This window comes from Bombus pascuorum, chromosome 7, assembly GCF_905332965.1.
Source record: "Bombus pascuorum chromosome 7, iyBomPasc1.1, whole genome shotgun sequence".
NCBI classification, from domain to species: domain Eukaryota; kingdom Metazoa; phylum Arthropoda; class Insecta; order Hymenoptera; family Apidae; genus Bombus; species Bombus pascuorum.
This window is the reverse complement of record NC_083494.1, coordinates 16,329,722-16,355,700: the sequence shown is the minus strand read 5'-3', so window position 1 is coordinate 16,355,700 and position 25,979 is coordinate 16,329,722. Positions and strand designations below refer to the sequence as shown.

General features: G+C 50.3%; 1 protein-coding gene across 3 annotated transcripts in view; it reads left to right on the top strand.

The window, feature by feature from the left end:
- LOC132908635 (box A-binding factor-like) overlaps positions 1 to 25,979 on the top strand; it is a 32,418-nt gene that overhangs the window by 2,480 nt on the left and 3,959 nt on the right. Inside the window, exons 1-6 of one of the 3 annotated variants that reach the window (XM_060962804.1) lie at positions 8,468 to 8,648; positions 13,663 to 14,119; positions 14,378 to 15,700; positions 21,050 to 21,192; positions 21,284 to 21,613; positions 25,780 to 25,955. In XM_060962804.1, coding sequence (XP_060818787.1) covers positions 13,782 to 14,119; positions 14,378 to 15,700; positions 21,050 to 21,192; positions 21,284 to 21,613; positions 25,780 to 25,955 — 2,310 coding nt within the window. In that variant the 5' untranslated portion in view covers positions 8,468 to 8,648; positions 13,663 to 13,781. Of the gene's footprint in view, positions 1 to 8,467; positions 8,649 to 13,662; positions 14,120 to 14,377; positions 15,701 to 21,049; positions 21,193 to 21,283; positions 21,614 to 25,779; positions 25,956 to 25,979 lie in introns of those variants that run through there. The other 2 variants (XM_060962802.1, XM_060962803.1) reach the window with 2 other exon arrangements.

The following is a 25,979-nucleotide window of genomic DNA, read 5'->3' as shown; positions in this document are numbered from 1 at the left end:
TTCGAAAAAAAAAAAAAATCCAATAGCCACTCGTGCTCGATAAACGATCCGCGGAAAGAATCAGTTTAGAAGGGACTACCGTGTGTCGCGATATCTCGATAACCGATACGTTATTCATAGATTATCGGTGCTGTTTAGCCGGTATCGGCGCGCAACAGGTAACGACGAGAGAAGAAAGAGGAGGAGAAAAAGGAGGAGGATGCGCTGTATCATGGATGTTCGAAAATGGCCGCTACGATGAAACGCTGCGAATGGTTAGTCGCTAACGCGGTTGAAAAGAATTCCTTTCTCTCGGCTCGCTCCGCCTTAATTCCACCCGTTGTTCGATCAAATCGCTCGTAGTAGCCCTTCGAAAACGGCGGGACCGGTCCGTCGAAAAGAATCGAAGAATCGAGTCCGGTTCTCGTTCCTTGGATTTTCGTTGCTTCGATCGACACGTCGGTATCCGTTTTTAGTTCTCAGCTTTCAACGATAGGTGGTCATAATTTGGCGAATGCGCGAGAGGACGCTGCATAAAGACGGTACGGTTGTCGATGCAACAACATGGCGCGAATTGCGTAATACGCAGAACCGAGCAACGATAGCAAGTTTCGGTGGAGGAGCGTCTCTTCGAAACTAACGATTCGTTTCTTATTCTATTCGATACGACCTGGCGCGATTATTTCGCTCGGTTTTGTATACGGGGACCGTCAGAAATTTGATAGACGCACGAGATAGACGGATAGACATATAGGTCTGGTGTGGCAAGTTTTCGTTCTGGTATCGCGATTAGATCGATCTCGTATCAAGATTCGTTGTCGTTAAAGGCAACCTTCCTCTTCTCGCGTTCGAGAGTCGGCCAAGTAGCGATTACATATCCCATACACCGTGTACCCTATACCCCATACCACGTATCCTATAGCTAGCGCATACCGCATACCGTGTTATTTACGATCCGTTTGGTTGCCTATTGTTTTCGAGTTTCTCGAAACGGTTCGCTCGGTTAGAAATCGTAACTCGCGAACGATCGCGAAATATTCCGAGCTACGTTGCTCGAGTTGCTCGCTTTAAACTCGTTACGTGTACGTATACGTACGTACTTACTTACTTACTTACTTACTTACTTACGTTTACTGCTTATTCGCTATTCGCCGCTTCCATCGGTATCGAACAGTCCAATTTAAATAGATTCGCTCGTTTATTTTCCATCGCGTATTTTTCACCAAGCATACCGTTACGTTCGCGAGCTGATTTTTACGTGCATACGTAGCGTGTTCAAGGTTACTTGGACTGCCATTAGTCGAAAGAATAAACTAACGCGCGTATATACGTATGCTCGCAACGATTACGAAGGCCGAAACATTAGAAGGCTAGCAGGCTAAAAAACGGACATACGTTTTATTTACTTTAATATCCGTGGCCGGTGACGTCATCTTTCGTAATAGACTTTGATACTATATATCTGCAAATCGGAAATAGTTTTTCCTCTAACGATAAGACGGAAAAACGAGCGAGCGTGTTCGTCTTCCTCTGTTCGAGGTCGTAAAAAAATTAAAAGAACGTGGAATCGATCGATCGATCGTAAACCAAAGGATATTCCGGATATCGGATTAGCATCTGACTTTGTTCCTTCGAGGCGTCTTAGAAATAATAATTTGTTTCATCGTACACAACGACTCGTGATCGACATGGAGCAACTTACGCTTACGTTAATCGTTTCCATCGCGTGCTAAATCGCGTCAAGTTTTCTCGTTCCACGATACGTCTATTCGTACGAACCTTAAAATGTTTGTTTTAATTTATTTCGTGCTTGTATCTACATCTTTAACTTATACATGCATATCCATACGTTAACGTTAACGCTCCTTTTATTTTTATTATTTTCTACGCCAAAGGGTACACTTTACTTCCAATTCAAACAAATAAATAAAGATAAAACGAAATAAACTTTCGCGTCGGTTAATTTCAATGCGACGCGATATCCGACGCGCGCGTTGTCTTCTATCTCGACTGCGTGCTAGGTGGAATAATGGTTGTTCCATCGAGCAGCATGTGTATTAGCTACGACATACCTACGAGTTATCTCGCGGTACACTGTTCTCTTCAATGAAGAAACGTTTGGCATCGTTGTATCGGTCCGCCCACTCTCTCTAATTTTGCCTAGTCCGGATCCAAATCCGTTGTCGGGTTTTAAAGCGGTTGAACGGTACGCGATCATCGCGAATCAATATTTGGATAAAGAGCGTTTGCTTTGCGAACATCTTTTTCGCGTTAGTCTACGTGGTTAGCCGTCTACGTCGAATGTTTCTCTTCTTTTTAATCGCAGACTCTGCTCTGTCTCTCCGGTCTACTTGCCCCCCGTCCTCCTTAGTTTCGTTTCGTATAGTCGCGACGATAATTTCGATCGAACGCATCAATTCCATGTAGCGTACCATTCTTTGCTTTGCTCTGTGACGAGAAGTAAAAATGAAAAAAAAAAGAAAAATGTAGTGGAATCACGATTCGAGTAAGTTGGGAGCCACTGTCGGTGTGCAACTACTCCAGATAAGGTATCGGCCGACCGCCGGTCTGCGATAACGCTTCGCAGCATGACCCAACGTAACGCGCATCGTCCTGCTTAGCCTCGTTTCCTCCTCCCTCGTTGGTCTTGGTCCGCGTTTACTTTCCGCTGCCGCTGCCACCATGACGGCCATCGTCATCGTCATCACCACGATTGCTACCACCACCACCATCACCACCACCACCACCACCAACAGCATCACCACACCACCAGCATTGCCACCGTCACCGTCACCACGGTTGCCACTCCTCGTACTTTCCCGCGACTCTCCTTCCCGCGTGCCGTACTTACGCCTGACTCGAAAAACGAATAGCGTAGCGTATCGTGTTTGCGTTCGAATTCTTGCCAATTCGTAGTCGCGCGTTAGAAATACGTTCTATTCGTTGCAAGATAAACGTCCATGACCGTCTCCTTCTTCCGAGCTTCGTTTCGCTTCACCGTCGAACCTTCTTCCTTCGTCCCCGCACTTTTCTTTTAACATTGCGCATCGAAAACCACACGTTCGCACGTGTTTCAGCCACGTTATACGTCGCGAGCGCGAACCATCCATAGAGAGAACGTCGATCGAGAAGCTAGAAATATTTCGTCGTACGGCCACCGATCGCGTCGTCGGGTTGTTCTCGAGCGCGAGCGCGTGTCCATCGCGATACATCGATATTCGGGTACCGTCTTTTAGTCGTGATAGCTGGCGTGTCGAACAGATTCGCCGAGTCGATGGACTGCGATCCGAGAAGGATCCGTCGAACGTTTGAGAAAGAGAATGGGAGGCGGAAGAAAGCTTTTATGGATAAGGGGTGGAGTATACTTTTGAAGCGCAGGAGGGAGAACCTCGAAATGATAGAGGCGATAGAGACGATGGAGGTGATAGAAACGCTTACGTATATCGAGCGTCGGAGACACAGCACAATTCCCGGTGATAGGGTAATCTTTCATGGACAGAGATTAGCCAAGGACGCGCAGATAAACCGCGACATTGTTGGCATTCTTTTCTTTCTCTTGCTCCTTTAACGTTCCTCCCTTCTCTCCTTCTTCTTCTTCCTCTTCTTTCTCTCGTTTGGCGCCAAGCCGTTCGCCCGACGCTTTCGTTAGCTCTGCGAAATGTTTTTGCTCGATCGGGCAATTCTAGCGGATCGTAAGAGAGTGCGGAAGAGAGAAACCGTCGAGGCACGTACACGACACGTTGCTCCGTCGAGAACGCGGTGTGGCCACCTGCGAGCACGTTTATAGGGGTGTGCCTCGCACACGAGTCCTTTGCAAACGCGGTTCTTTTATTGTCACGTTGAAAGAGGCAGCTGAACAATCCTCGCCGAGCGTAGGCGAACACGTTTGTTCGTAATCGAGAGACCGAAATCGTCGTGTTCGTTGCGATCGTCGTGATCGTCGTCGCGGCTGTTTTGCCCGATCGTCGAAACGACGATGGCACGCTCGGCAATGAGAGAGAGAAAGAGGTTATTTTCCCACGTAGGAAGCGAACAACGGAAACAGAAAGTTAGGGTCAAAGTTGGAAGCAGCGAACGGCGTTTCGTATGGTTGGCAGGTTTGCCGTTTCGTGCCGTTCGTGGATGCGGGTGTTATCGCGAGGACGCCGGACGAGTCGAACGCCGTGCGAGTAGGAATCGTTTTCGAACGAGCGGCGAACGGGTTCGGCGTGTTGTCGTCTCTGGTTTTCCCGCGGGGAAAACGTGCACCGAGTCGCGAGTCCCTTAGGAACGCCAACACCGCCCCGAAAACGCCCCCATCGAGTTGTACGGCCGGTTATCTACGCGTACCAGACGCGAGATCGGTTCGTCGGTTTCGTACGTTCGAACTTGCCAACCCTCCAACTGGAACCGGCTCGTCCTAATTCCACGAGTTTGTTTCCTCTTGCTTCTCTCCTTTCTTCTTCTTCCACGAACTGTCGTATATTTTCGCCGTTCTTCGTTCTACGATTTCTACGAGAGCGGTATCTCTCAACGATACATCGGCAGTCACCGCGTTGTACGAACGTGAACGATAGAATCGGCCCATCAGAAATCCGCCAACCGGATATCCGTAAACCGTCATTCGCGAGCCTTTTCTAGCGACGAATGTCGCGATACCAAAGTGCTCGACGAACTAATGCCATCTGTTACTCGCGGTTCGAACGATTTCAACTACTAGTTCGTAGCTGCGGTAAAATTATCGAAATCGGCACTCTTACGCCAACAGATTGCCGGATGACCATGCGTTTTCCGCGAATCACGCTGTTTTTCCCAAGCAGAGCCTTCCCCAGACACAGTGAAAGTCAGATAATTGACCGTAGATTATGGCGAATCACGGTGTTGGCGAGGCTGCCTTAACCTTTGCCTAGTTAAACCCTTGATAGTGCGCAACCTTGCTTCATCACGGACAGACTCATGCAGCAACGTCGTTGCGTCCCTTGCCTGTACCTTCGGTGTTTTGTAAACGTAGTGAAAACTCTAGCAGACGTTGACTCTCGTCACGTGGTTTTGCAAAAGATTTCCATAACCGTAACGAAAGCGCCTCTCAGAGAAGCGATCGTGTGAAACGAAAATTCGCTCCGTCGAACAGATTTTCTCCGTTACTAGGAGTTCGTCGGAGACGACAGCGTGTCGCGACGCCAAGTACGCACGATGTAACGCGTGTCAGGAACTTTTGCTCTCTCGAATTTTCGAAAGGAACGTGGGAAATGAATGATCGCAACGTGTAAACCGATGGTAATCCGATGGAGCAGGACAGTAAAATAATAAGGAGACAAATATTTGCGGTCGTCCTTTCGAAAAGCTTAGTCGGTCGTCTCGCTGGACGAAAAACTGTACGCGCGACCACGTTTCCGTAGTTTTCATCCGGCTTTGTTACCTAAACGTTACACCCTTTGTCGGAGAGAGAAAGAAACAAAGAGAGAGAGAGAGAGAGAGACCGAGTCTGCAGATCTTTGCCTGTGTCTCGCCGGAGTAAGAACACGGAAGCGAGGAAGGGTCGAGGAAAAACAAAGGACGTTTTCTGCCCATCGGCTAATCCCTGTAGGATTGCAAGCGGGGACGATCCGCGATTCTTCGGTGCGACAACTAACTTTCCTTCTCTCATCGCGCGTATCTACAACACGCTCGTACGTTTGGACAAGTAATTTTGCTAATTGCCAAGTCGGAATCGAGCGATTCAACGACGCGGCGTGACGCGATGTGACGAGACGCGATACGACGTCACGCGACGCCAAGTTTATCGTTGGAACGTTGATTCATTGTTCGCGCGGGAACAATCGACCATCGACGACCAAGGAACGAGGCGTTTTGTCTTTCGTCTTTTCGCGGAAAGAAACTCGCACATATCGAGCGGTGGTAAAACGATTTAAAGCTCGGCAAACTGAAAAGGATAACGGGAACTATTCGTTCTCCCCTGGTCTCGTCCCGGGCATCGAACGACCGCTCGCTCCTTCTCTACGTTTCTTTCTCTTCCCTTGACAAACGTAGATTTTGTTATCGCTCGGGGACAGGAGTCCGGCAGTGAAACCGGATGTCCGCCCGCGCGCAGGATGTGACGTCAAAACTGCTGCTCGATGGTAGACCGGCGAATACCGTAAACCTACCCACCCGTCCGCCTCTTGCCTGCTTGCCTGTTAGCCTGCTTGCCTGCCGCTTTGCTTGCTTGCTTTGCCTGTGCTTTGCCTGCCTGCCTGTTTGCCTGCTACGCAAACACTTTTTCGCCCACCCCGCACTCTCATTCGTTCACCTACGACGTCGGTTACGTACCGATCTTTTTTTTATTATTATCGTCGTTTATCCCTCTTCTCATCGTTGTATTTCTATTTCCATTTTTATGTAGTCGGTCGACTTTTTGTTCTTCTTTCTTATTCCGTTCGCATAATTGTCGTAATTGGTGTAATTGAAAGCTGTTGGAAAATATCAAGGGAGAAGAACGTGTTTCCATGACATTTAGAACGTAAACGTGCGTATGGACAGGCCGAGAAAACGCATTGCTTCAACCCTGATTTTTCGACTTGACCGTAAACACACGAGGTCCTCCGTGTGTACAAAGGCAAAGGAACGAGTTCCGTTTTCTAAACCGGCCCGTACGGACCCAGTTTCATCGTTCTCCCCAAGTAAGAAGACCGCGAAACCCGACTATTTGTTTATTTTGACGGCTCGTAACCATCCTTGGAAACGTAGATCGCGAAGGAAGCCGTTCGCGCGATAAGATCCTCGACGTCGCTTCGATATTCGTCGAGCTGATTTCGAGATACGATTTATCTTTGAGACGAGCACGTAATTGAGAAAAATCGGCGAGCGACGCTTGCTTCGAACGGCTAAGGCTAAACTAATCAACCGTTTCTTATTCACAGCTGCAGGCGAACGCTAGAAAATTAACTCGAAAATCCCCCCGTCTTAATACCCCATTACCGTCTCGATGTGAATATAGTGGAGCACTGCCGACGACCTCCGACCTTTCGACGACTGATTTATTAGCGCTGCGCTCCCTCTGCGTCTTCACGCACTTGTTTCTTTCTCGCTCTGCCTCCTTTTCTCTCTTTCTGCCTCGCTAACTCCCATTCTCTCGTTAGCTATGTGACTCGCCGGCTATATACATAACTCACTCGCCCCGAGCCTCTATGTATGTAACGTATAACGTATACGTTTCATCTTCTCTTCGAATGCTCGCTCCCATCGTTGCCGTGAACTCGATCCAACGAAATTATATTTAAACCGGGCAGATCAGTGGGTCGATACGCGTCCATCTCTCGACGCTTATTATGCACAATGTTTGCTGTAAATACGTAGTTTTGTAAATAAAGCGCTTTTGCAAGCGGAAATTACTCGTTCTCGTTTTACTTTATTCGCAAATATCTTTCAAGAAAATATTCCGCCGCGTCACATTTTTATCGATATCTTCGATCGATTTCCGAATGCAGAAGACGTCTTCAACGCGAACATTATACGCAATACGAATATTTCTACGATCGAGATACAACGCCGAGCGGACTTGGCGACTTACCGTCCGTCGACGAAGATTACTAAATTTCGCGTTGCTAAATTCAGCGGTCGCGAAATTTCCAAAATTTTGCTTCTTCAACCAATCGTTGATACAACGTCCGATGTACGACATAGCCTTTCGACTATGCCTTTCGACTCTCTTAACTACGTCTTAGCGCCAAGTAATTTTAAATCTTCCGGCATTCTTCAACGGAAGAAAACATGGTAGGTGTACATCCTAGCTCGCTGATTTACCGAATGTCCAGGTGTAGAAATTGTAAAGTATAAATAAAAAAAAAAAAAAAAAAAAAAAATTCCTACGTCGCTGAGAAATTACTCTCTTCTACACGGTAACACTTTACCACCTGAGGCTATTTTAGCCGAATCGAATTGCTTGCCTCGTTAACTCTGGGCATCGCTACTCTATCTACTTAGGTAATCTTTATTATCGTTAAAACATCTCTTAAAGCGTTCGTCGGTGGCGGACAGAAAGAGATTTATGTTCTAAGAGTAACGAAAAAATACGGTGATTTTAGAAAATCGATTTACACGATTCATTAAGACGAAAGAATAAATACAACGTGTTTATCGCGACAGAATTATTATATTACCACAGAATGGATGAGTGTTATCAACGTGGTAAACAGTCGTTAATATACAATTTACTAAGTTTCATAACATATCAATTTCAAAGTATTGTTTATCTTGACTTAGTTAAATATACTTTTAGATTTCATGTTTGTCGCAAATTTCAAATCTCCGTGTAATGTCTTTCTCTAGTTCTTTTTTTCGTCCCGTGTATATTTGCTCGTGTAATTTATCTCTCTCCGTATCGGATCTTTCACCTATCATGAACCAACTGGCTTAGCTCGTTAATAACAACGATAGTAGCAATTGTCATCGTGCCGGTGGTTACGATCGAAATCGGAAGGAACCAGCTCGCTTTCCGATCTACGTTGCTTTATCCGAAGAAAGGTAATAAGCGTGCGCTGACAAGTTCGTATGGAAGGTTACTTTTCTTACGTAACTGCGTGCGGTTGACCGTCACTGTGTCCGTTTCACCGTCGCATCGATAACGACTTACGTTAACGTTTACGTTGATGCGCTAAAAGTGGCGCTTAGCCACTTGGTTCGGAGTCGAAGAAAAAGAAGGAGGAAAAAATGTAAGAGGAAGAAAAATCGTAGGGCGAGCGTGCTTTAGTCAAGGGTAAAGGAGCGAAAGAGCAAGGGGAGGTAAGAGCATGTCCCATAACGCGATCGGTTCCCTTCTCGTGTTACGCCACGCAGTCTGCGTTTCGTTGTTTCGCGGCTCGTGACGGCTGACATGTATCACGAGAGCCGTACGAAAGAAACGAACTCGCGTAAAGTCTCGATGGACGCATCGGTGAAAAGCTTCTATCGAAAGAGAATTCCCGACGCCTGTATTTACGTCGTTATCGAATTTCGTCCCGTTTAGCTTTGTTTAGCTCGTGGAACGAGGCTGCGAACATTTCGCGTAAAATAGAAAACAAAGTTGAAATTTATTGTTTAGTTATTTAAATTTATTACGGCAGTATCACGTCGTTTACTAACGGACTGTAGCCCGATTATACGCGTACACGCGTAGGAATCAAATAAACATACGTTAAAGAAATACAAATGCAATCGCACGCAACAAGTCGGCGCAAGATACATTTAAACGAAGTATTTTTAGCAAAACAGACGAAGCGGTCAGCGTAGCAATTTGCATAATTAAGGATACGGTACAACGGGTCCAAACAACCGTACCTTGAACGTATATATCGCTGACATAAAAAAAGGTTATACGGGTAACAGCATTTGGTACAGAGGGAAATCGACGCACGTTAACGAACGAATGATTAACGATCGATAGAAAGTGACATATGGAACGGGTGTTGGAATTGCAATTACGACTTTTACAACGGTTCCTGACGCGTTTCTTAAAAGACGAGCAGCGTCGCGCGAGAGCTCGAGTAAAAGTAGACGAGCGAGTAAACCGCAAACGCGACCGATACAGCTACCGCAGGCACGGTTGATCTTGTACAGAGGCGCGCGGAACAATGGAACGTTTAATAATGGAATAATGGAAAAGCGGACGTAGAAAATTTCTGGGTAGTGTTTATGTAGTTGTTTACGACGTTACAGGCAAGCGTAACAACGTCGGCTATGAATGTACGTCGTTCGAACGTAAAAGATCCGAGGGACGTTGAGAAATAAAAATTGAAATCGATGCGAAATTCATGTGGCGATCCTCGTTTTTCTTCTCTTCTCTTCTCTTTTCTTATCGTAACGCGTGGACTTTACCGAGAGTCGCGAGTTGCACGCTCTTCTCCGAAACAAATATGTCATTTTTTATCAAGATGTACGAGCGTGGGGGTCGCGTGGACGAGTAGCAGTAAAGTCGCGCCGATCGCTGCGGTCGCGTTCTCGTGTCTCGCTAAAGTCTATTTTCTTAATTTATAGATACGCGGTCGTAATTGGCAGCTTTCAGGATTCATAAACGTTTTTTCCCTTTTCGAGACGTTGGCCCGATAGGCTGGTCGGAAAGTTAATGGGGCTAAACGAATACGAGACCGAGGATAGAACCGTGTTCGACCATATTTTGGTAAAAAACACGACAGAAACTCGACACCTAGCATTTTCGTAGCCGCGTCGCATTAGTTTCGAACGGATTCGACTTGGTCGCAACTCGACCATTCCCAACGATCGTGACGCTATATATCTGTATATAACCAAATAGATGCGCGCCAGTTTACTTTTTACGATCGCGTGTTCGTCAGGCGCGGAGAAACGCGAGGCACGTAGCTTCTTGCCTGTGTTTATACCCTACCAATGCTCGGATGATCGTCGATCGACGATTAGTTTTTACGTATCGTTGGTAGGTTCGTAGTTTGTAAGTTCGTATTCGTTTTATCGTCGTTCCCCCTTCCGTGAACTGGTTGCAAAGATGGTCGGCATTGTTTCCTTGTCGGAGACGCTGTTAACGATCCTAACTACGCTACGTTTCTCTGTTATTCTCCCTTACCTTTTTCGAAGGGCGAGCAGTCCGCTGCGATATTTGCTTTCCTTCCTCGCCTGCTTTTTCTTCGCCTTTCCTTGCATCGCGCACGGATCCTTCTCGGTACGGGTAGGTCGTGCGTGGACGCGCCTTCTTTTTACACCGTTCCAGGTACAGCGTTGGATACACGTTCGTCACCTCTACCATGGCAAAAGCTAATCGCGCGTCGCCGCATTCTCCCTCTTCCCGGTCCCACGAGCGGAACTCTGAATTATCGTAGATTTACAACTACGGATCTACGATCTTACAGGCTTATTTTTTAGCGACAGATACAGATGCACCAGTCGAGATACAGAAACGAAGAACCGCTGAGATAAACGAGGGTTACCGACCGCCACCGTTCCTCTACCACTGTCGTGCATGTACTTACTTACACATATTCGTGTACTCTAACCCTCTCTCCATCCCTTTGGCTCGTCGTGTCCGATGCCATATCTATCCACTGGTTCAATTGGAAAACTCCTACGGATCGACAATATCTCGATAATTGCTCGCAAATGGTCGTGTGCCGTGCTATTTTGTATTTCAGCCTCCGTTTTACTTCGAACGATATCCGCGTCGTCACGGGAGGACGAGGTAAACAAAGCGGTAATTTGAAGCGTAAGATTCTGTGTTCGGTTCGAAATCGAGGCAGCTAGCCGGTTTTCTGTCGAATAATGCCAAAAACGTATACCGGTGGATCGGCGTGGAACGTAAAGCTGGACTCGAGATCTGTCCGCGCAAGGAACGTTCGGTCTTTGTACAATGGCGTTGTTGTTCTATCGCGGAACGTGCCGTCGTTGCTCTTCTACTCGAAACGCGCCACCATTCCACGCTATTCTACTTTGTTCTATTCTGTTCCGCGTCGACCTTTCAGAAGGTTTCAGAAGGAAGGTGTACGCTAGCCTTAGATAGTTCGAGCGCAGAAGCAACGTTGTTCTGGTGTGTATCCATGCGTTCGCGTTGTAGACTGTACCGTATCGATGCTTACGTATATCATCCTCTTATTGTATATGCACTCGTAAAAAGGGATCGATGAGTTGAAACAAAGTTATTCTATCGCATCGTAAAGCGTATTCTCGGAGGAAGCGGCGAGATCATGGGATAGGGATAAAGAAAGGAAAGAAGGGAAAATAAGAGCAGAGAAGATGGGAGGAAAAGGATAGGATGAGAGGGAGGGAGCGAGAAACGGGGAGAGGATGGAGAAGGTCGAGATAAAGGGACTATTCAATCTCTGAAAATCTCGTCGTAAACCGCATCGATGTACGCCGTCTTGCTCGTCTACGTTGCGGATAACAGTGAACGTTTTTATGGGGCCAAGAAGATAAGAGCAACCTCTGCCCCCGTTGTACAAAACGTCTTCCGCTCGGCCAACGGAATCTCTTTCCTCGCTACCACTTCTATGGGGAACGTTAACCTCGTTTCTTTGGCTGAGAGCATTGTAAGAACCGCGCAGCGAAAGAACGATGAAATATTCGACGGCTCTCGGCTAAGATTTACGACGCGCCTATGTATAACGCAAGGGTGGTCTCTCGTAGTCATTTCGCGTACGCGTGTAACGACTCGCCAATACTCGCTCAGAGTAAACGATAAAAGGACGAGATGGATGGGAAACAACGCTTTTCGAGATACGCCTTCCTTGCTTTCGTCAAGGGCGACGTCGATTCCACGCAGCAACTCTATCAGCGATTAATGGAATAGGTGAGACAGGCAACGGGACGGCACAAGCGATAGGTTCGTGACCGATATGGTGCGATTTGGTTTCGCAACGCGAGCGAGAAAGAGGTTTCTCGGTGGTTTGCGCGACGTCGTATATTTTCTTCGTGCAGAGTGATTAATCGGGGTCGTGACTTTTGCGTCTTCGCAACTCCGCGCTCCTAACGCCGTCTCATTGACGCGACTAGACTCGATTCGATTCGATTCGATTCGATCCGATCCGATCGTAGCCGATTCGAACACGCAATAACGGAGTTTCGTTATCGACGCGTCAACTCCGTTATTCCAATCGCTTCGTCTTTGAACTCTTAGCGAAAAATACATAAACACTTTTTCGATAGAATTGGCGACTCGCGGTGGAACTGAGCAACGTCAGATAATCCAGCGAACCTGACCTTTCCAATTCGATTAACTAGCGTCAATAAGGTCGGTTGAATGTTAACCGACGACACAGGGCTTTCGAGAAAAGATACCGCACACAGATACGTTTACGAAGTTTCCGCGACTGTTTTGCATTTCCTCTCGAAACACACGTACGTATATTAGTACCTTTGCAGTTGCCTGTGTTTTATGCTTCCGTTACCGTATCTCTCCGCCCCCGGCCTCCGATACTTTTGTCACAGCCTCCGCCTCCGTGGATGTCTTCTCCTCCCAACTTCTTTCAGCTTTCCTTTACTTCTTTTCTCTCAATCCTCCAATCGCTGTTTCAACCCTCTCTGAACTTCCTCCTTTTGCCTCTGGTTCGAACGTAGCGTCCATAGCGATCGTCGAAACTTGTATCGTACACGTGTATCGCCCTCGATAAGGGCGATGCATCTCGATAAGACGAGGTTGTACGTACAGGGACAGCCGGTAAACGGTGTCTCCTGCGAAGCCGATCGAGAGAGAGAACGAAGACGAAGGAAAGTAGGAAAAAAAAGAAAAAAAGAGAAGAAAGCGATGGAAGAATATTTCGTCTATCCGCTGGCTATCGCACAGGGTAGTGTAGTATAGAACCGAGGATTTTCTTTTATTTTTCTCTTCTCCATTGGCACCTGGTCAGGCGCGTCGACTAGTTTTCTGTTTTGCAGCTGAAAAATATAAAGAACGATGCAAAGCGCAAACGCGTAAAATCATATACACGAGGAGAATGTGAGCGAGTTTGCACGATCGCTAACGAGCTACAGATAACGACGACGAATGGTTATTTTTGTACCGTAGCGGTTAGCAACAGTTTGTTGGCGTGTGTCATCGAAACGCCTCGAGCAGCACATTTTCCATCTAATCGATCGATCGCGTATCGGTTGGCCGATTTTCGTTATGTCGCGATTACCACGATACGTGGCAGCGGCGACGCTGTTACGCGATTCGCAAGATCGAAGGATGCTTTGGACGATCGGAGAAATCGTTTTGGTTTAGACGATCCTTTGCATTGGTGTTGACAGAGTTGACGGAATACGTGGACGAGACGGCGGCGGACTATGGGACGGAAAGGAAGGCAAGATGCGTGAAAGTGGTCGGGGAGAGCGTGGAAGGGTACGATGACCAAGCATCGATCAGGCTGATGCGAATCGAGAGCGGGAGATCGGTAGCGGCGCAACTTTTTCGACAACAGCAACAACTGGACGATCAGGAGAGGGAACGGCAAAGACAACGACAACGGCAACCGCAACGCCACCAACAGTTACCTTACGAAAAGCATGGAACCGAAGAAGGCGGGGACATTGTAGGCGGGCTGGAGGCGGGACAGCAGGAAATTGAAAATGGCGCGGTCGAAGAGGCGAATAACGCGGAACCGGTAGTTACGATTCTCGTCTCGACGGAACAGGAAAACGACATGGACGCCGCTTACGGCGTGCACACGCTCAACTTTGTCAACCAGGATTCCGACATCGGAGAAAGGTGAGCAGTTGCGCGTATCTAGGCGCGTTCGTCCGCGAATAGGGGCGCGGGTCTTGGGCGAATCGTTTGCACGCGTTACGTTACACGCTCGATCGAGTAATCGCGTTCAACGATCCGTCCTTGATCTCGAAGCGACGAAATCGAGCGATATAAGAGCAAGCGGCGTCGTTTTCGCTCGCCGAGCGAAACGATCACGGCACGTTCTTGCGTCGAGGCAAACACGAAATATTAACGAATTATCGTGTGTCGGTTGTCAAGGGGTTATCGCGAACAGGAATCGGGCGAGTACGGGGGCGGTGATACCTCGAAACAGGAGGAGCAGCAACAACAGCAACAGGTCTCCCAACCCTTTCATCAGCACCAACAACAGCAGCGTAGGCAGCCGCAGTCGCTGCAGGATCACCACCTTCACCCCCACTACGATTACGACCACGACCACCACCACCACCACCACCACCACCAACACCACCACCAACAACATCGGTCGGAGTACGTTCAACTAGGGGCGAGAGAAGTATCGGTTACCGAGGGTGGGGATAACGGACGTTCGGGCGAGGTCTGCGCGTTGTCGGCGGAAAATCGGGCCGGCAGTCACGCGCTTCGCTCTACCATGCATCGTTATGGTAGCGAGTCGCTCTCGCCGACCGCGACCGATCACCACCACCACCAGCACCATCACCACCACCACTCTCAGCGCCACCACCATCAACAGCACCATCATCACCAACAGCAGCAGCAGCAGCAGCAGCACTTACAATCGGACACGACCCAACAAAGTGTGGTGCTCTCTTCGGCAAGTCATCGTCATTTGGAGGAACAAGAGGCACAGTCGCACTCGCATTCGCTCTCGCACTCGCACACGCACTCGCAATCGTTGCCGCATCAAGAGACGGATGACGATACGGAGAGAACTAGTGGAATTACCGCAGCGATGAGAGGAGCTCGTGGAGATTTTACCCTTGGTATGTTGTTTCCGAATCTCAACACCACCGGTGCGACAAGTTCGGCCAGCGACGTCGGTGCGAACGACGGCGGCCATCCGCAACAGCACGGTCATCATCATCATCATCATCACCACTTGGAAGAGGTGTTACCGGATGCCGCGTACCTCCAACATCAGATACGGGTAAGTGGAGGTGGAGGAGGTACCGGTAACGGTAACAACGGCGGTGCAGATGGCGGGGGCGGAGGTGGCGGTAGCGCGGAGGGTAATGGTGGCGGTGGTACTGGCAGCGGCGGCGGACGTTCACCGACTCTCCGAACCGGCAGTTCACCGGGTTCCAGTCGAAGTCCTCACGACGATCAACAATTGTCGTCGCCTCATCGTCAAGGACAATCGGAGGGAGGAGGATACAGCCCGAGCGAGCACGGTAGGCAGTCCTATGCTCACTTGACCGCTATGCAGCCGCCGTCCTCGGTTCAGGCCAACCACGGTCTCGGCCAGGACACCAACGATCGCGTATCCGATCAGCTATACATGGACTCGATATACGCTCATCATACGGTAGGAACGCCTCATCATCATCAAGATCACGAGGCAGGCTCGTCGACGCCGCACTCGCCTACAGGCCCGCTTTCCAGGTTAGTAGCGGTACGCTCTCTGTTTTTCCGTCTGTTCGACCAACGACGACAACGCGGTACGAACGCCCTCCGTTCCATCCAAACATTACGCCGTTCGATCGTTGAATCGAGAAATCGCGCGGTCCCATCTGGCGATGCGTTGCTGCGCCGCAACACAGGCGCAAGAAACGCGCGTGGTCATAGGACGAGAATAGCCGTTCGAAGGTTTACCGTTCGCAAGAGTATTTACACGGCGGCTTATGGGATGCACGCTTCGTGTTTCCTCGAGTATTGTATACGTAGGCGATACAAAACCAAAAATAAAGCTGAACCGACCATGGAATACAGTGTGACGCCTCGCCGGCCCTATGCTAACAGTTTTGTGAAAATGAACACAACGTCCTTTGGTGTTTGCCGATGATTCGTCCAGGCACGAGCCGCCGTTGCCGTCACCGCTCGTCCTCCGAACGTTTTTTTCCATCGATAGTTTTACGTCCGCTTGAATTTTGCAACGCGCGCGACGCGACCGTTCGTTCCTCTTTTGTCTGCGGATCGGCGAAAAATTCGCACGCCTCGACGCGAGTCTCGCTAGTCGAGAGTACGGCATAGGATTTGTACCAGAACCGGAGCTCGGTCTCTTCACGCTGCCGCGATAAGAGTTTATTGACTCCGATAGAAACGATTCTTCGATCGCGCGCGTTGTCCCTGTCTCGCGCGTCGGCAGAACGAAACGTTATCGGCAACCGCGTCGATTACGCGCACTGCATTTTCCGATTCGTCGATGCTCGCCGATTCGTAAAACGGCCAACTCGAAACTCGTGGGCTCGGTTTTACAGCGTGTACGCATGCGTAGCAGGCGCGCCAGCTCCTTGGCCATTTTTCTGTTTGTCGATTTCCTCATGCTCTGTGCGCGTGCACAGGGGCCACGACCTTCGAATTTAGATATCTAAAGTTCGGGTGCAGAGGACAATCCGTGCTTTTCGTTTCTCTTTTTGCGGGATATATCTCGTTGCCGTGATTATACCGCTCTAATTGTAAGATCCAAGATTACGCAAAGTCTCCTCTGCGTTTACTGTCCACGATCTCGTAACCCCGTTGTTTCTTTTCTCCTCTTCTCGATCCTCTCTGCAGGCCACCCGACAAAGCACTGTACTAGTTCGTTCGTTGTTCGTTCGTTGTTCGTTCATTGTTCGTTCGTTGTTCGTTCGTTGCTCGTTCGTTGTTCGTTCGTTGCTCGTTCGTTGTTCGTTCGTTGTTCGTTCGTTGCTCGTTCGTTGTTCGTTCGTTGTTCGTTCGTTGCTCGTTCGTTGCTCGTTTGTCAGTCGTTCGTTGCTCGTTATATTCGTTCGTATTATAATTCGTTCGACGCGTTGCAGCATAAGTATTGCCGGGAAGGAGAGAAAAGACGCATACATAGTGTGTAAGCAGTCAGTAATCGTTGATCTTTGACGCAAAGTTCGTCATCGTGAATCATCGTGCAGGGTTTACAGTCCGACAGAGTCGTACCCATCGCGTTCCGAGAAACCTTTTGGTATCGTGTGACACGACGACGGCGACAGACTCGAGAAAGAACGCGTTCTTGCGTCCGAGGATCGAGAGGGTGGGGCAGACGTACGACGCGTGATATACGTCGTTCGTAAGTGGTAGTAGTTCTTGGTCGTTCGAACTCTCGTGGTAAACGGAATAGACTAGAAAAACGGGCAGATCGAAACGACGAAGGATGCGACGAAAGAGCGACGCGAAGCAACGGTGAATGTTTTTACTCGAGCGGTACGAACGCGATCGATCCTCGTGAATGAAAGTAACTCGAGACGGCTACTCGCGGCTCTTTCTTTATTTTTTTTTCAAGCTTTTCTTCGCGCAACGCGAGACGCGGTTCGTTGGCAGAATTATCGCGCTCGCGACGTCGCGTCGCTGACGATAGTTATCAATGGCACGATCGTTTCGTGCAAGTACCTGCACGTGCGGTTACTTACTACGCGTAGTAGCATAGGCAACTTCGTTATCCGTATCGTAGTTTTTCGTCGGCATGCCGCTTCTCCGACGTAAGCTGGCTCGTAGGGGAAGAGACTAGGAAGAAACGAGATCGGATATAAGAGACCAAGAGAAGCGGTCGACGGTCGACGTTCGGCGGTCGACGGTCGCAGGATCGGTGGTGGATCGGGAAGCGCGGAACGGTGGTGGGGAGTTGAAAAGAACGCGCGAGAGAGCGTTAATCGAGGGCGGGAGCGAGGTATCGCGAGAGGGGAGGCGAACGAACGTAGAAAAGAAACGAAGGAAGGGAGAGATTCACGGAAGGGGAAATCCTGACCACGTTCGAGGACCTGGAACGCCATTCGCCTCGTACGTTTCCCGTAAGTACGCGTTGTCCGTTTCTGTTCGGCGAAAGAATCGTCGAACGAGATTGCGTTCGGTTCTCGCGTCCGAGTTTCGTTGCCGGAGTATAGTATAGAAGCAAGAAGACGAAGATCAAGAAAGGCAGAAGAAGACTGGAACGAGTCACGAACGAGCAAAGGCTCTCTAGGTCCTTTCGGGCAATCACGCGAACGACGTTATGCAGTGAGTGTTTTCGATAAACGTTACCTCTTCCTTGAATCTCGTTTAGCTGTTCGTTGTTTCCTTTCGAGAGATCGCGGCGCCGACCAGACAAAATCACAGGACAAAAACGTTCGATGTCGGAATCGTGGCATATGTCGCTTTCCAGCCTATCGGCGAAGTTCGTCTCGCGGCTATTTTCCTTTTCCGTGTTCGCTCGGATTCTCGTGCTCGTCCTCTTCGTTCCCGTCCTCTTCGTCTTCGTCTCATCTCGTCCTTTCACCCGCGTGGTTCGTTATCCTAGCAAAAATAGTCCTGCCACGTTCCACGTTGCTTCTCGTTTTACCGCACTGCGATGTAACCCCTTCCCTCCTTCGGACTTGTATCGTTCGAGCGACGTTTCGTTTTTATCGGTGCTTCGTAGCGAACGCGAAACGAAAACAAAGTAAACGGGGAACCGATAACGGTTGCGAAAATATTGCTCGTAAATAAACGGCGAGTAGTCTCGACTTTGGGTGGAAGGTGGTCGTCGCGGGCCGAGCGCGCGGCACGGTACGACTACGCAGGGAAACGGGATTTTCTTTTGCTACTCGAACGTCGAAACGTTTTTCCAGACTGGCACGCTAGTCGTTACTAACGCAGCCGATTCGTCTCGAAGATTATCGCGTTTGCGATATATCGCCGTATCATGGTACACCGTAGTACGGTCCACGGCACGAAGCTCCCATCGGCGGAGTTTAGCGGACCTCGGATCTCTTCCCACCACGAGACGTGGCGCGCTATCGTGAGAAGCGGCAGGGCTTATCGGCTCGGTGGATTCAGATAGCGATCCGGTAACAGGGGCTATAACCCTGTCGCTACCGACCTTCTAGATTGAGTTTCGCGATATCTGCATTCTTCGCGACCCGACCGAAATATCTCCTTTCCTTTCGCTTTTCTCTCGCTTTGACGATGCGCTCGGAGAGAAAGAGCGGATCTATCGTGATCCGTTGGGACTTGGAGCGGCCGGAGAATCGCGGCAATCGGAGGAAAGAGCGCGGGGAGAGAGTCTCCGGAGATGGTACTTGGAAGAAATCCGATCGCCCGGTTATTAAAGGTTCCGGGGACGTGCCTCGGTACGCGTCGCCTCGCGGTTTCGATTTCCGATTAGGTTGCGTGTCGGGTCACCGTTGGTCAACTAAATAGAATTTTCTTCGAACTCGCGTTCCGAATCGACCGATCCGGTGATCTGTCAATCGATGCGCGTAACGTCGTATATAAATATACCGCGGAGATAAATTCGATCGATCCGTCTCGCGACAGAGGATCGACGTCGACGGCGATTCAAGTTGGAACGGATGACTCGCGAAACGAAGTTACTCGGAACCTCGGATACGGACGTGGACACGGCCGAGTGGATGTCGGTGTTGCACCGAGTCGTGTCGTGGAAGTTACGAGCGCGTAACACGTGCCACGGGCACGTATCCTTTCCTTTCTCGTTCACCCTTGTCCACGTCCGTCGACTCGAAGCGGCACGAGGAAGCTGGCAGACACCTGGTTAATGAGAGAAAAGTGCCGTGAACGACGACCAAGACGGGGAAGTGGAAGCGCGATTCCAGGTGAAACGTTCGAGACGCCAGCAACCGTGACGAATCGTTCTCTCTCTCTCTCTCTCTGCGTATTTTCATCGAACGCAGCTCGACCTTTCTCGTGTTTGTTCGCGCTCGCTTCGCGACTCGTCGTCGGATGATTTTCGTTTTCGCATTCGCAAACGGCAACGATATATTGGTTCGAAGGACGAGGTTGTTCGGTTATCGATGTTTCGTTTACCGCGAATACCGTTGTTCGAGTCAGTTTTGTTGGAAATCGTTCCGGGAGAATACGCGAATCGTCCGATGAGCACGTACCGATCGAGCGGTACGTGTCGGACGAGTCGCGAGAAAACGCCAAGGTCACGCGTTTCTCGGTTTGCTTTGTGTCGTTCGATCGACGACGTGTCCGTCGGCGTTCGACGCGTTGCCCCGATCCGCGATAAAAATACGCGATAAAGAACGCGATCGAGCGCGAAGATCGAGCTCGGACAGAGAGACGTACGTGTGTGACGTTGAATTGGACGTTATTGCTGGAAATCGTGACGGTACGAGCATCGCGAGACACGTGCCATTCGCGTTGCGCAACGGCTGTGCGAACCGGATCTCTTTCGCCAGGTCTGTTTCGCGAGTAGCCGAACTGCGTTTATCGTTCTTGCAGGGAAAGTAACAACGACAACGACAACAACGACGACGACAACGACTACGACGACGACGACGACGACGACAACGACGACGACGACGACGACGAGGATCTTCCGTAAGCGGCCTGGCATTTTGGAAATCCTTTGGAAGGCGCCTCGTGTCTCGCGTCGTACGGTCGTCAAAACTCAGGTAGACGTAGGGGGGTCGTGACGCTAATGGTAACGGTAGCGTTAATAGCCACCGTAATGGTAATGGTAATGGAGTAGTTGTGTTCCGGGTAGTGGTTGGTCGGAAAAGAACATGGAAAAACGTCCTGCCTTGGCACGCGCCCGCATTTACGGCCCGATGGATCGGAGAACGGTTCTTCGGTTTCCGGTCTCCTGCGAAACATTAGCGATCCCGTGTCGCCAAGCTTTCCTTTTTTGCTTTCCGTCGTCTATATGCCTTTCGTTCGCCCCGTTTCCTCTTTCGTATTTCCTCTTTGCCTCGACCCGATCGTAAATCAAATCGGATCGCATCAACTCCCAAGGGCAGGGGCGTGTGCATCATCCTCGCCTGGTTGCTGCTCTCCTCTCTAACATGCAGCCTGTACAATCGAGCGTGTTTCGTCGTTTTGTTTCAGTCCGTTGTATCGTTCGATGAGCAGCGTAACCGGTATGGCAGCGGCCAGCGCCACAGGAACCACTGGTGCTTACGGGCTTCCTTACATGACAGGCAGTCCCACGGAATTGACCGCCACGCCGCAGCAGTTATGGAACGCGCAAGGTATGTTTATTAGGATATTGGATGGCAAAGGAAGAGCGAGCGCAAGGATGATCGATCGATGACCGATCTTAACCGATCTTACGGACGATAGGCTTAGGGACGACAGGCCTTTCAGCAATTGCCGAGGATTACGGCAGTAGTGGAAAATCGTCGGGTACGGTGACTCATCAGGCCTTGCCAGCCTTTTCACAACCGTTCTGCGGCAGGCCGAGTTTTCGAGGATACAGCCCGTCTTATTCGACGCAGCAAAACACTACCGGAGTAGGAGCCACCGTCGAACCATCGACCTGGAGCTATGGTTCGCCTTCTAACGACACCCTGGCTACTCAATATGCCGCTCCTTCCAGGCGACAACCCGTTGTCAATTCTCCTTCGGCCCCGGCGCAACATCAGCTGACAGCCACCGCCAGCCTTAGCGCAAGTAAGTACGCTTTCTTCGTCTCTTGCGTTTTCTCTTCTCTCTACTTTTCGTCGCGTATTTTCTCTCCCCTTTGCGATCGCGCTTTCGTCTCATCCCGTTTTTCTTCCTTTCGCCCCTTTTCCTCTCTTCTACTTTTTCTCTCCCTTTCACTCCCGTTCCTTGCATTCCTTACGCGCCACTTGCCAAGCGCTCGTTCGCCAACACACTGCACGTCCGATTCCGCGCCAACAACGAACAAACGACGCGGCGTCAAACAGTATTTACGTTTACGCGTATCGTCGACTCGCTGGCCGTCCGTCTGACTCGAAAGACGAAAAGTATCGCGTTACGGCTGCTCGTGGACGAGTTTCGACAAAAACGATAAATCGTGGTGGATGACGACGATTAGGGAGGAGCGCGAAGGAACAGCGACACGCACCAGCTGCGTCGTGTTGCAGGCTCTCGTAAATTACGAGAAAAGGATTCGATCGGACCCGTTCGTTCCTCTCGCTGCTTACTAATTCGTCGAACGAACGTCGAGAGGCAAAGGGAAGAGAGATCGAGCGAGGGCAGAGCACGAGCACGCGAGTCGTGACAAATTTTTTCGTCCGCACGGCAACGTCGGTGGGCCGAAATCAAGTCCCTGCGCTAGAAAAAAGAATATCGCGTTACAGTTTCTCTCGTTTTCCGACTTCTCTCTCCTCCGTTTCCTTCTTTCCTCTCTCGTTTTCTTCCATTCTTTCCTCCCCCGCCTCCCCCTCATCGTTCCGTAGTCCAAGTATTTCGTTTATACGTCGATTAAAGCGGAGTTTCGCCTCCCTTCTCGCCTCTCCTCGCGCGCGTCTCGCGTTATCTCGCGCGCAAAATACGACGAGTGGAAACGTACTTGGCGTTCGCGCTAGCGTATACTCGCTCAACGAAGGGATAGGTACGGCCGATGGTACGAATTTTCGTGGTTATCTGCTCGAGACGAGACTTTTATCGGTTGCACGGGTCGCCGAGGCGTGACCGATGACACGGTGCTCGTTTCGTCTCTGAAAACGACGACCGTGTTTCTCGGTGGCGTGTTCGCGGAGAACGGAGAAGATCGACGGACGCGACGATTCCGCGACGCAACGACGGGGTGCGTCCGCCGCGTACGACGTTCGTCGAGATCCGCGAAGCGCGTGGTACGCGCGCTACGATGCTCGGTCGTGCTCGGTATCGAAAGAGGCGTTGATATACGACGACCGTGACCTAGACAACAGCCGCATTTTCAATCTAGTTTTGTCTATGCGCGATACAGAAGCAACGATAATAGAGTTTTATGTATCTAATCTTGTTCCGGGACCGCGAAATTTAGATAAGTTTGACGGCGAATCGCGATCGCGTTTTAGTCGGAGTCGAACTCTCTGCACGGATAGAACATGGAACGCGCGTCGTTTGCTCCGAGGAATGCCGCAACGCCTTTATCGAAGAGAGAAACGATTCTCTCGGGATCGCGCGGCTATTTCGCGGTGACAGCGAACACGCGTGCACGGTTAAGCGAGCGCGACCACCGAACGCAAAAGTCGTCGATCGTTTCGGTTCGTTTGCGTTCGCGCGATAAAGTGTCTTGTTTGCGATTCGAGATCGGTGTAAATCCGTGCTTTCGACGATCGTTATTTTTACGCCGCGTTATTGTAATAACGACGGTCGCCGCGATAACGTCCGCGTCGAGTGCATCACACGGCGCAATCTCGACGAAGGACTCGACCGGTTCAAAAGGTCGCGCGGATTGTTTTTTTTTCTCTTCCGATCGACGTCGTAGATGCTTCGAGTCTCGTAGAGACCAACGAGAGAAAAAACTAGCCACTCTTTCTCGCAGCTGCGTTTCGTCTCGTCGCGTCGGCTCGCGTTCGTTTCGGAGTTTCGATCAGGTTCGTCCGTGGATCGAACAAGCAACCGATCGACGACGACCGTAAGCGACGGTGGATGGCGGCGACGTGCGTGTGCTGCAGTGGATGCACGCGGCTTGCAGCTCGGAACGCAGCCAGGCTCTGTCTATGGAGAAGAAAGTCGAGTCGAAAGCTTTTTAAGTGGCGTGCGCGCGTGGTTCTTTTGGAAAGCGAGAGCCGGTGCGTCTGCGGTTGCGAGCGGAGCTCGTTACTTTAGCCGAAAGCCGAGGGGAACCAGGAATATGGCTTTTAACATACCGCGGATCTCGAGTGGTTTTGGAACGCGCGTCTGCGACGAGTCGAGTCGAGGCGAGGCTCGTCCACGCGAAGGAAGAACGACGGGGCGAATCTCTACGATCGACCACGCGCCTGCTCTCGGTTTAACTTTGACTCTGTTCGCCAGACCTCGTAGCCGTTCAGTCGCTTCGACGCGTCCTGTCCTGTTTCGTCTCTCTTTGCTCGCGCCCTCCGCCAACCTGCGCTGCACGCACGTGGCCTTTCTCGTTCGAGTACGCTTCTCTCTTTATCGTAACGATCTCGCGAGCTCGTGCGTTTCTCTTTTTCATCGTCTCGTTTTCAGCTTTCTCCCGTCTCTCCGCGTCTCCTCTATGCCGAACCGTACGCGCTCCTTTCTCAGCTATCCTATCTCGCTTCCCTTTTCGCATCGATTCTCCTCGTACCGCTTTTACGTATCTCGTGTATCGTAGCGTCGTCGCGTACCTTGGCTTTCCGCTCCTTCACCCTCTCGATAAAAGGAGGGCTCGCAGTTGCCTGTGCCCCTTACGGCACTGCTTCGTCGAGTAATTAGACTCTGCCATTCTCATTCCCCGTCGCTTCGTCATCTTCCCTCTGTGTGTGTGCGTGTGTGCGTGCGTGCGTGAGTGCGTGTATGGCGTCTTGGTCATCGTTGAATATTCGGTTACGACGAAGAATATCTAGCATTTCCGTGCGGACACACCGACGATGATCCGCTTCTTCGCTGTCTGTGACAACAACATCGGCCCTGCAAAGGGATAACGTTACCGACTGCTCCCGTACCTTTCGTTTTAAACGGAATTCGCCAGACGCGTACGTTATAATTCTCGTAAGCGTTGAAAAAGCGTCGGAAAGACGCGTCCGCGAATCGTTTTCCGCGTTTTTCCGTGTTTCCTCCGGCCTGCTCGGCTTCTTCGTTTCTTCGCGTCTCGGTATCGCGTCGTTGAGAGCGACCAGAGATCGTAAGATGATGGCAGCTGACGTCAGCTACATTTTGCTTACTAATATACGATATCCGATTGCTTCCCAGTCCCGTTTCTGCCGGATACGCGACTACCGGTACGCCGACCTTTTCGTCCTCTCCTCGTTTCGATGTCGCCGTCTCGCGGAGTAACGCGAGACCGAACCTCGCCGCGGCTACCTCTATCGTCGACGTTCGTCGGTTCGTCGATGGTATCTTGTCGTTTTTCTTTCTTTTCTTTTTGTTTTTTTGTTTTTTTTTTTCTTTGGTAATAGCAGCGACGATCGTGGAAACGCGTGCCAACGATACACCGTTCGTTGTCGTGACGTATTTAAATAGCTCGACGTAGCGGTACTCGTCGCGCGTACTCGCAACGACCGCTAGCTATTGTTATCGAGAAACACCGGAAGTTCTGATAACGCCATATCCCTCGACATCCTTTGTCGCGCGTTGCTACGCTTCCTGTATCCTTCTCCGGCGCGCGTTCCGCCTTTGTTTCTCGTTCTGCGTCTGTTTCCCGTTCGATCGACCAGACGAATTCGCGAGTTTCAGCAAATTTCAGCGAATCTCGACGAACCTCGGCGAGAGTTGCTTGGTAAAGTTCTCGCTCGTGGAAGTTGCGGTTGCGTTCACGTCTGTAATAAAAGCCAGAGGATCGCCTGCAAGCAATGGAAAAATACAAAAAGGAAATTTTTCGGTATCGATCACCGCCGCAGGTATTTTCCTCGAAATACCTTGGAAACGACGTGGCTGCGGGCGTTTCGCGTTTAATTAAGTACTTTCTCTGGCCAGCCGTTCGTCGTCGGACGTCGGATCGTTGGCTCGTGCACGACGGCAAGCAGCGTGCTTTCGCGCATCCCTGTCGTGTCCTTTTTCCTCCTGCTTTCCACGCGTTCAACCGTTTCGAAGTGAAATCACGTCGTTTCGAAATCGTCGGTGTTCGATGGGTAAATCTCACGGAGGGAAAAACCGAGCGAATACGGAAAACATTGGTGGCCGCTTACGCGCGGCACGACGAACGAAGATTCCATTTTGAAACTGTACAAATCGCACAGTGCACAACATCGAGGCGGAATACTTTACGGAGGGCCGCGAGTGTGTAAATTGCGGAGCAATTTCTACTCCGCTATGGCGACGAGATGGAACGGGCCACTACCTGTGCAACGCGTGCGGTCTCTACCACAAGATGAACGGAATGAATCGACCCTTGGTGAAGCAGCCACGGCGACTGGTAAGGAAGAAATGGAAGAGATAC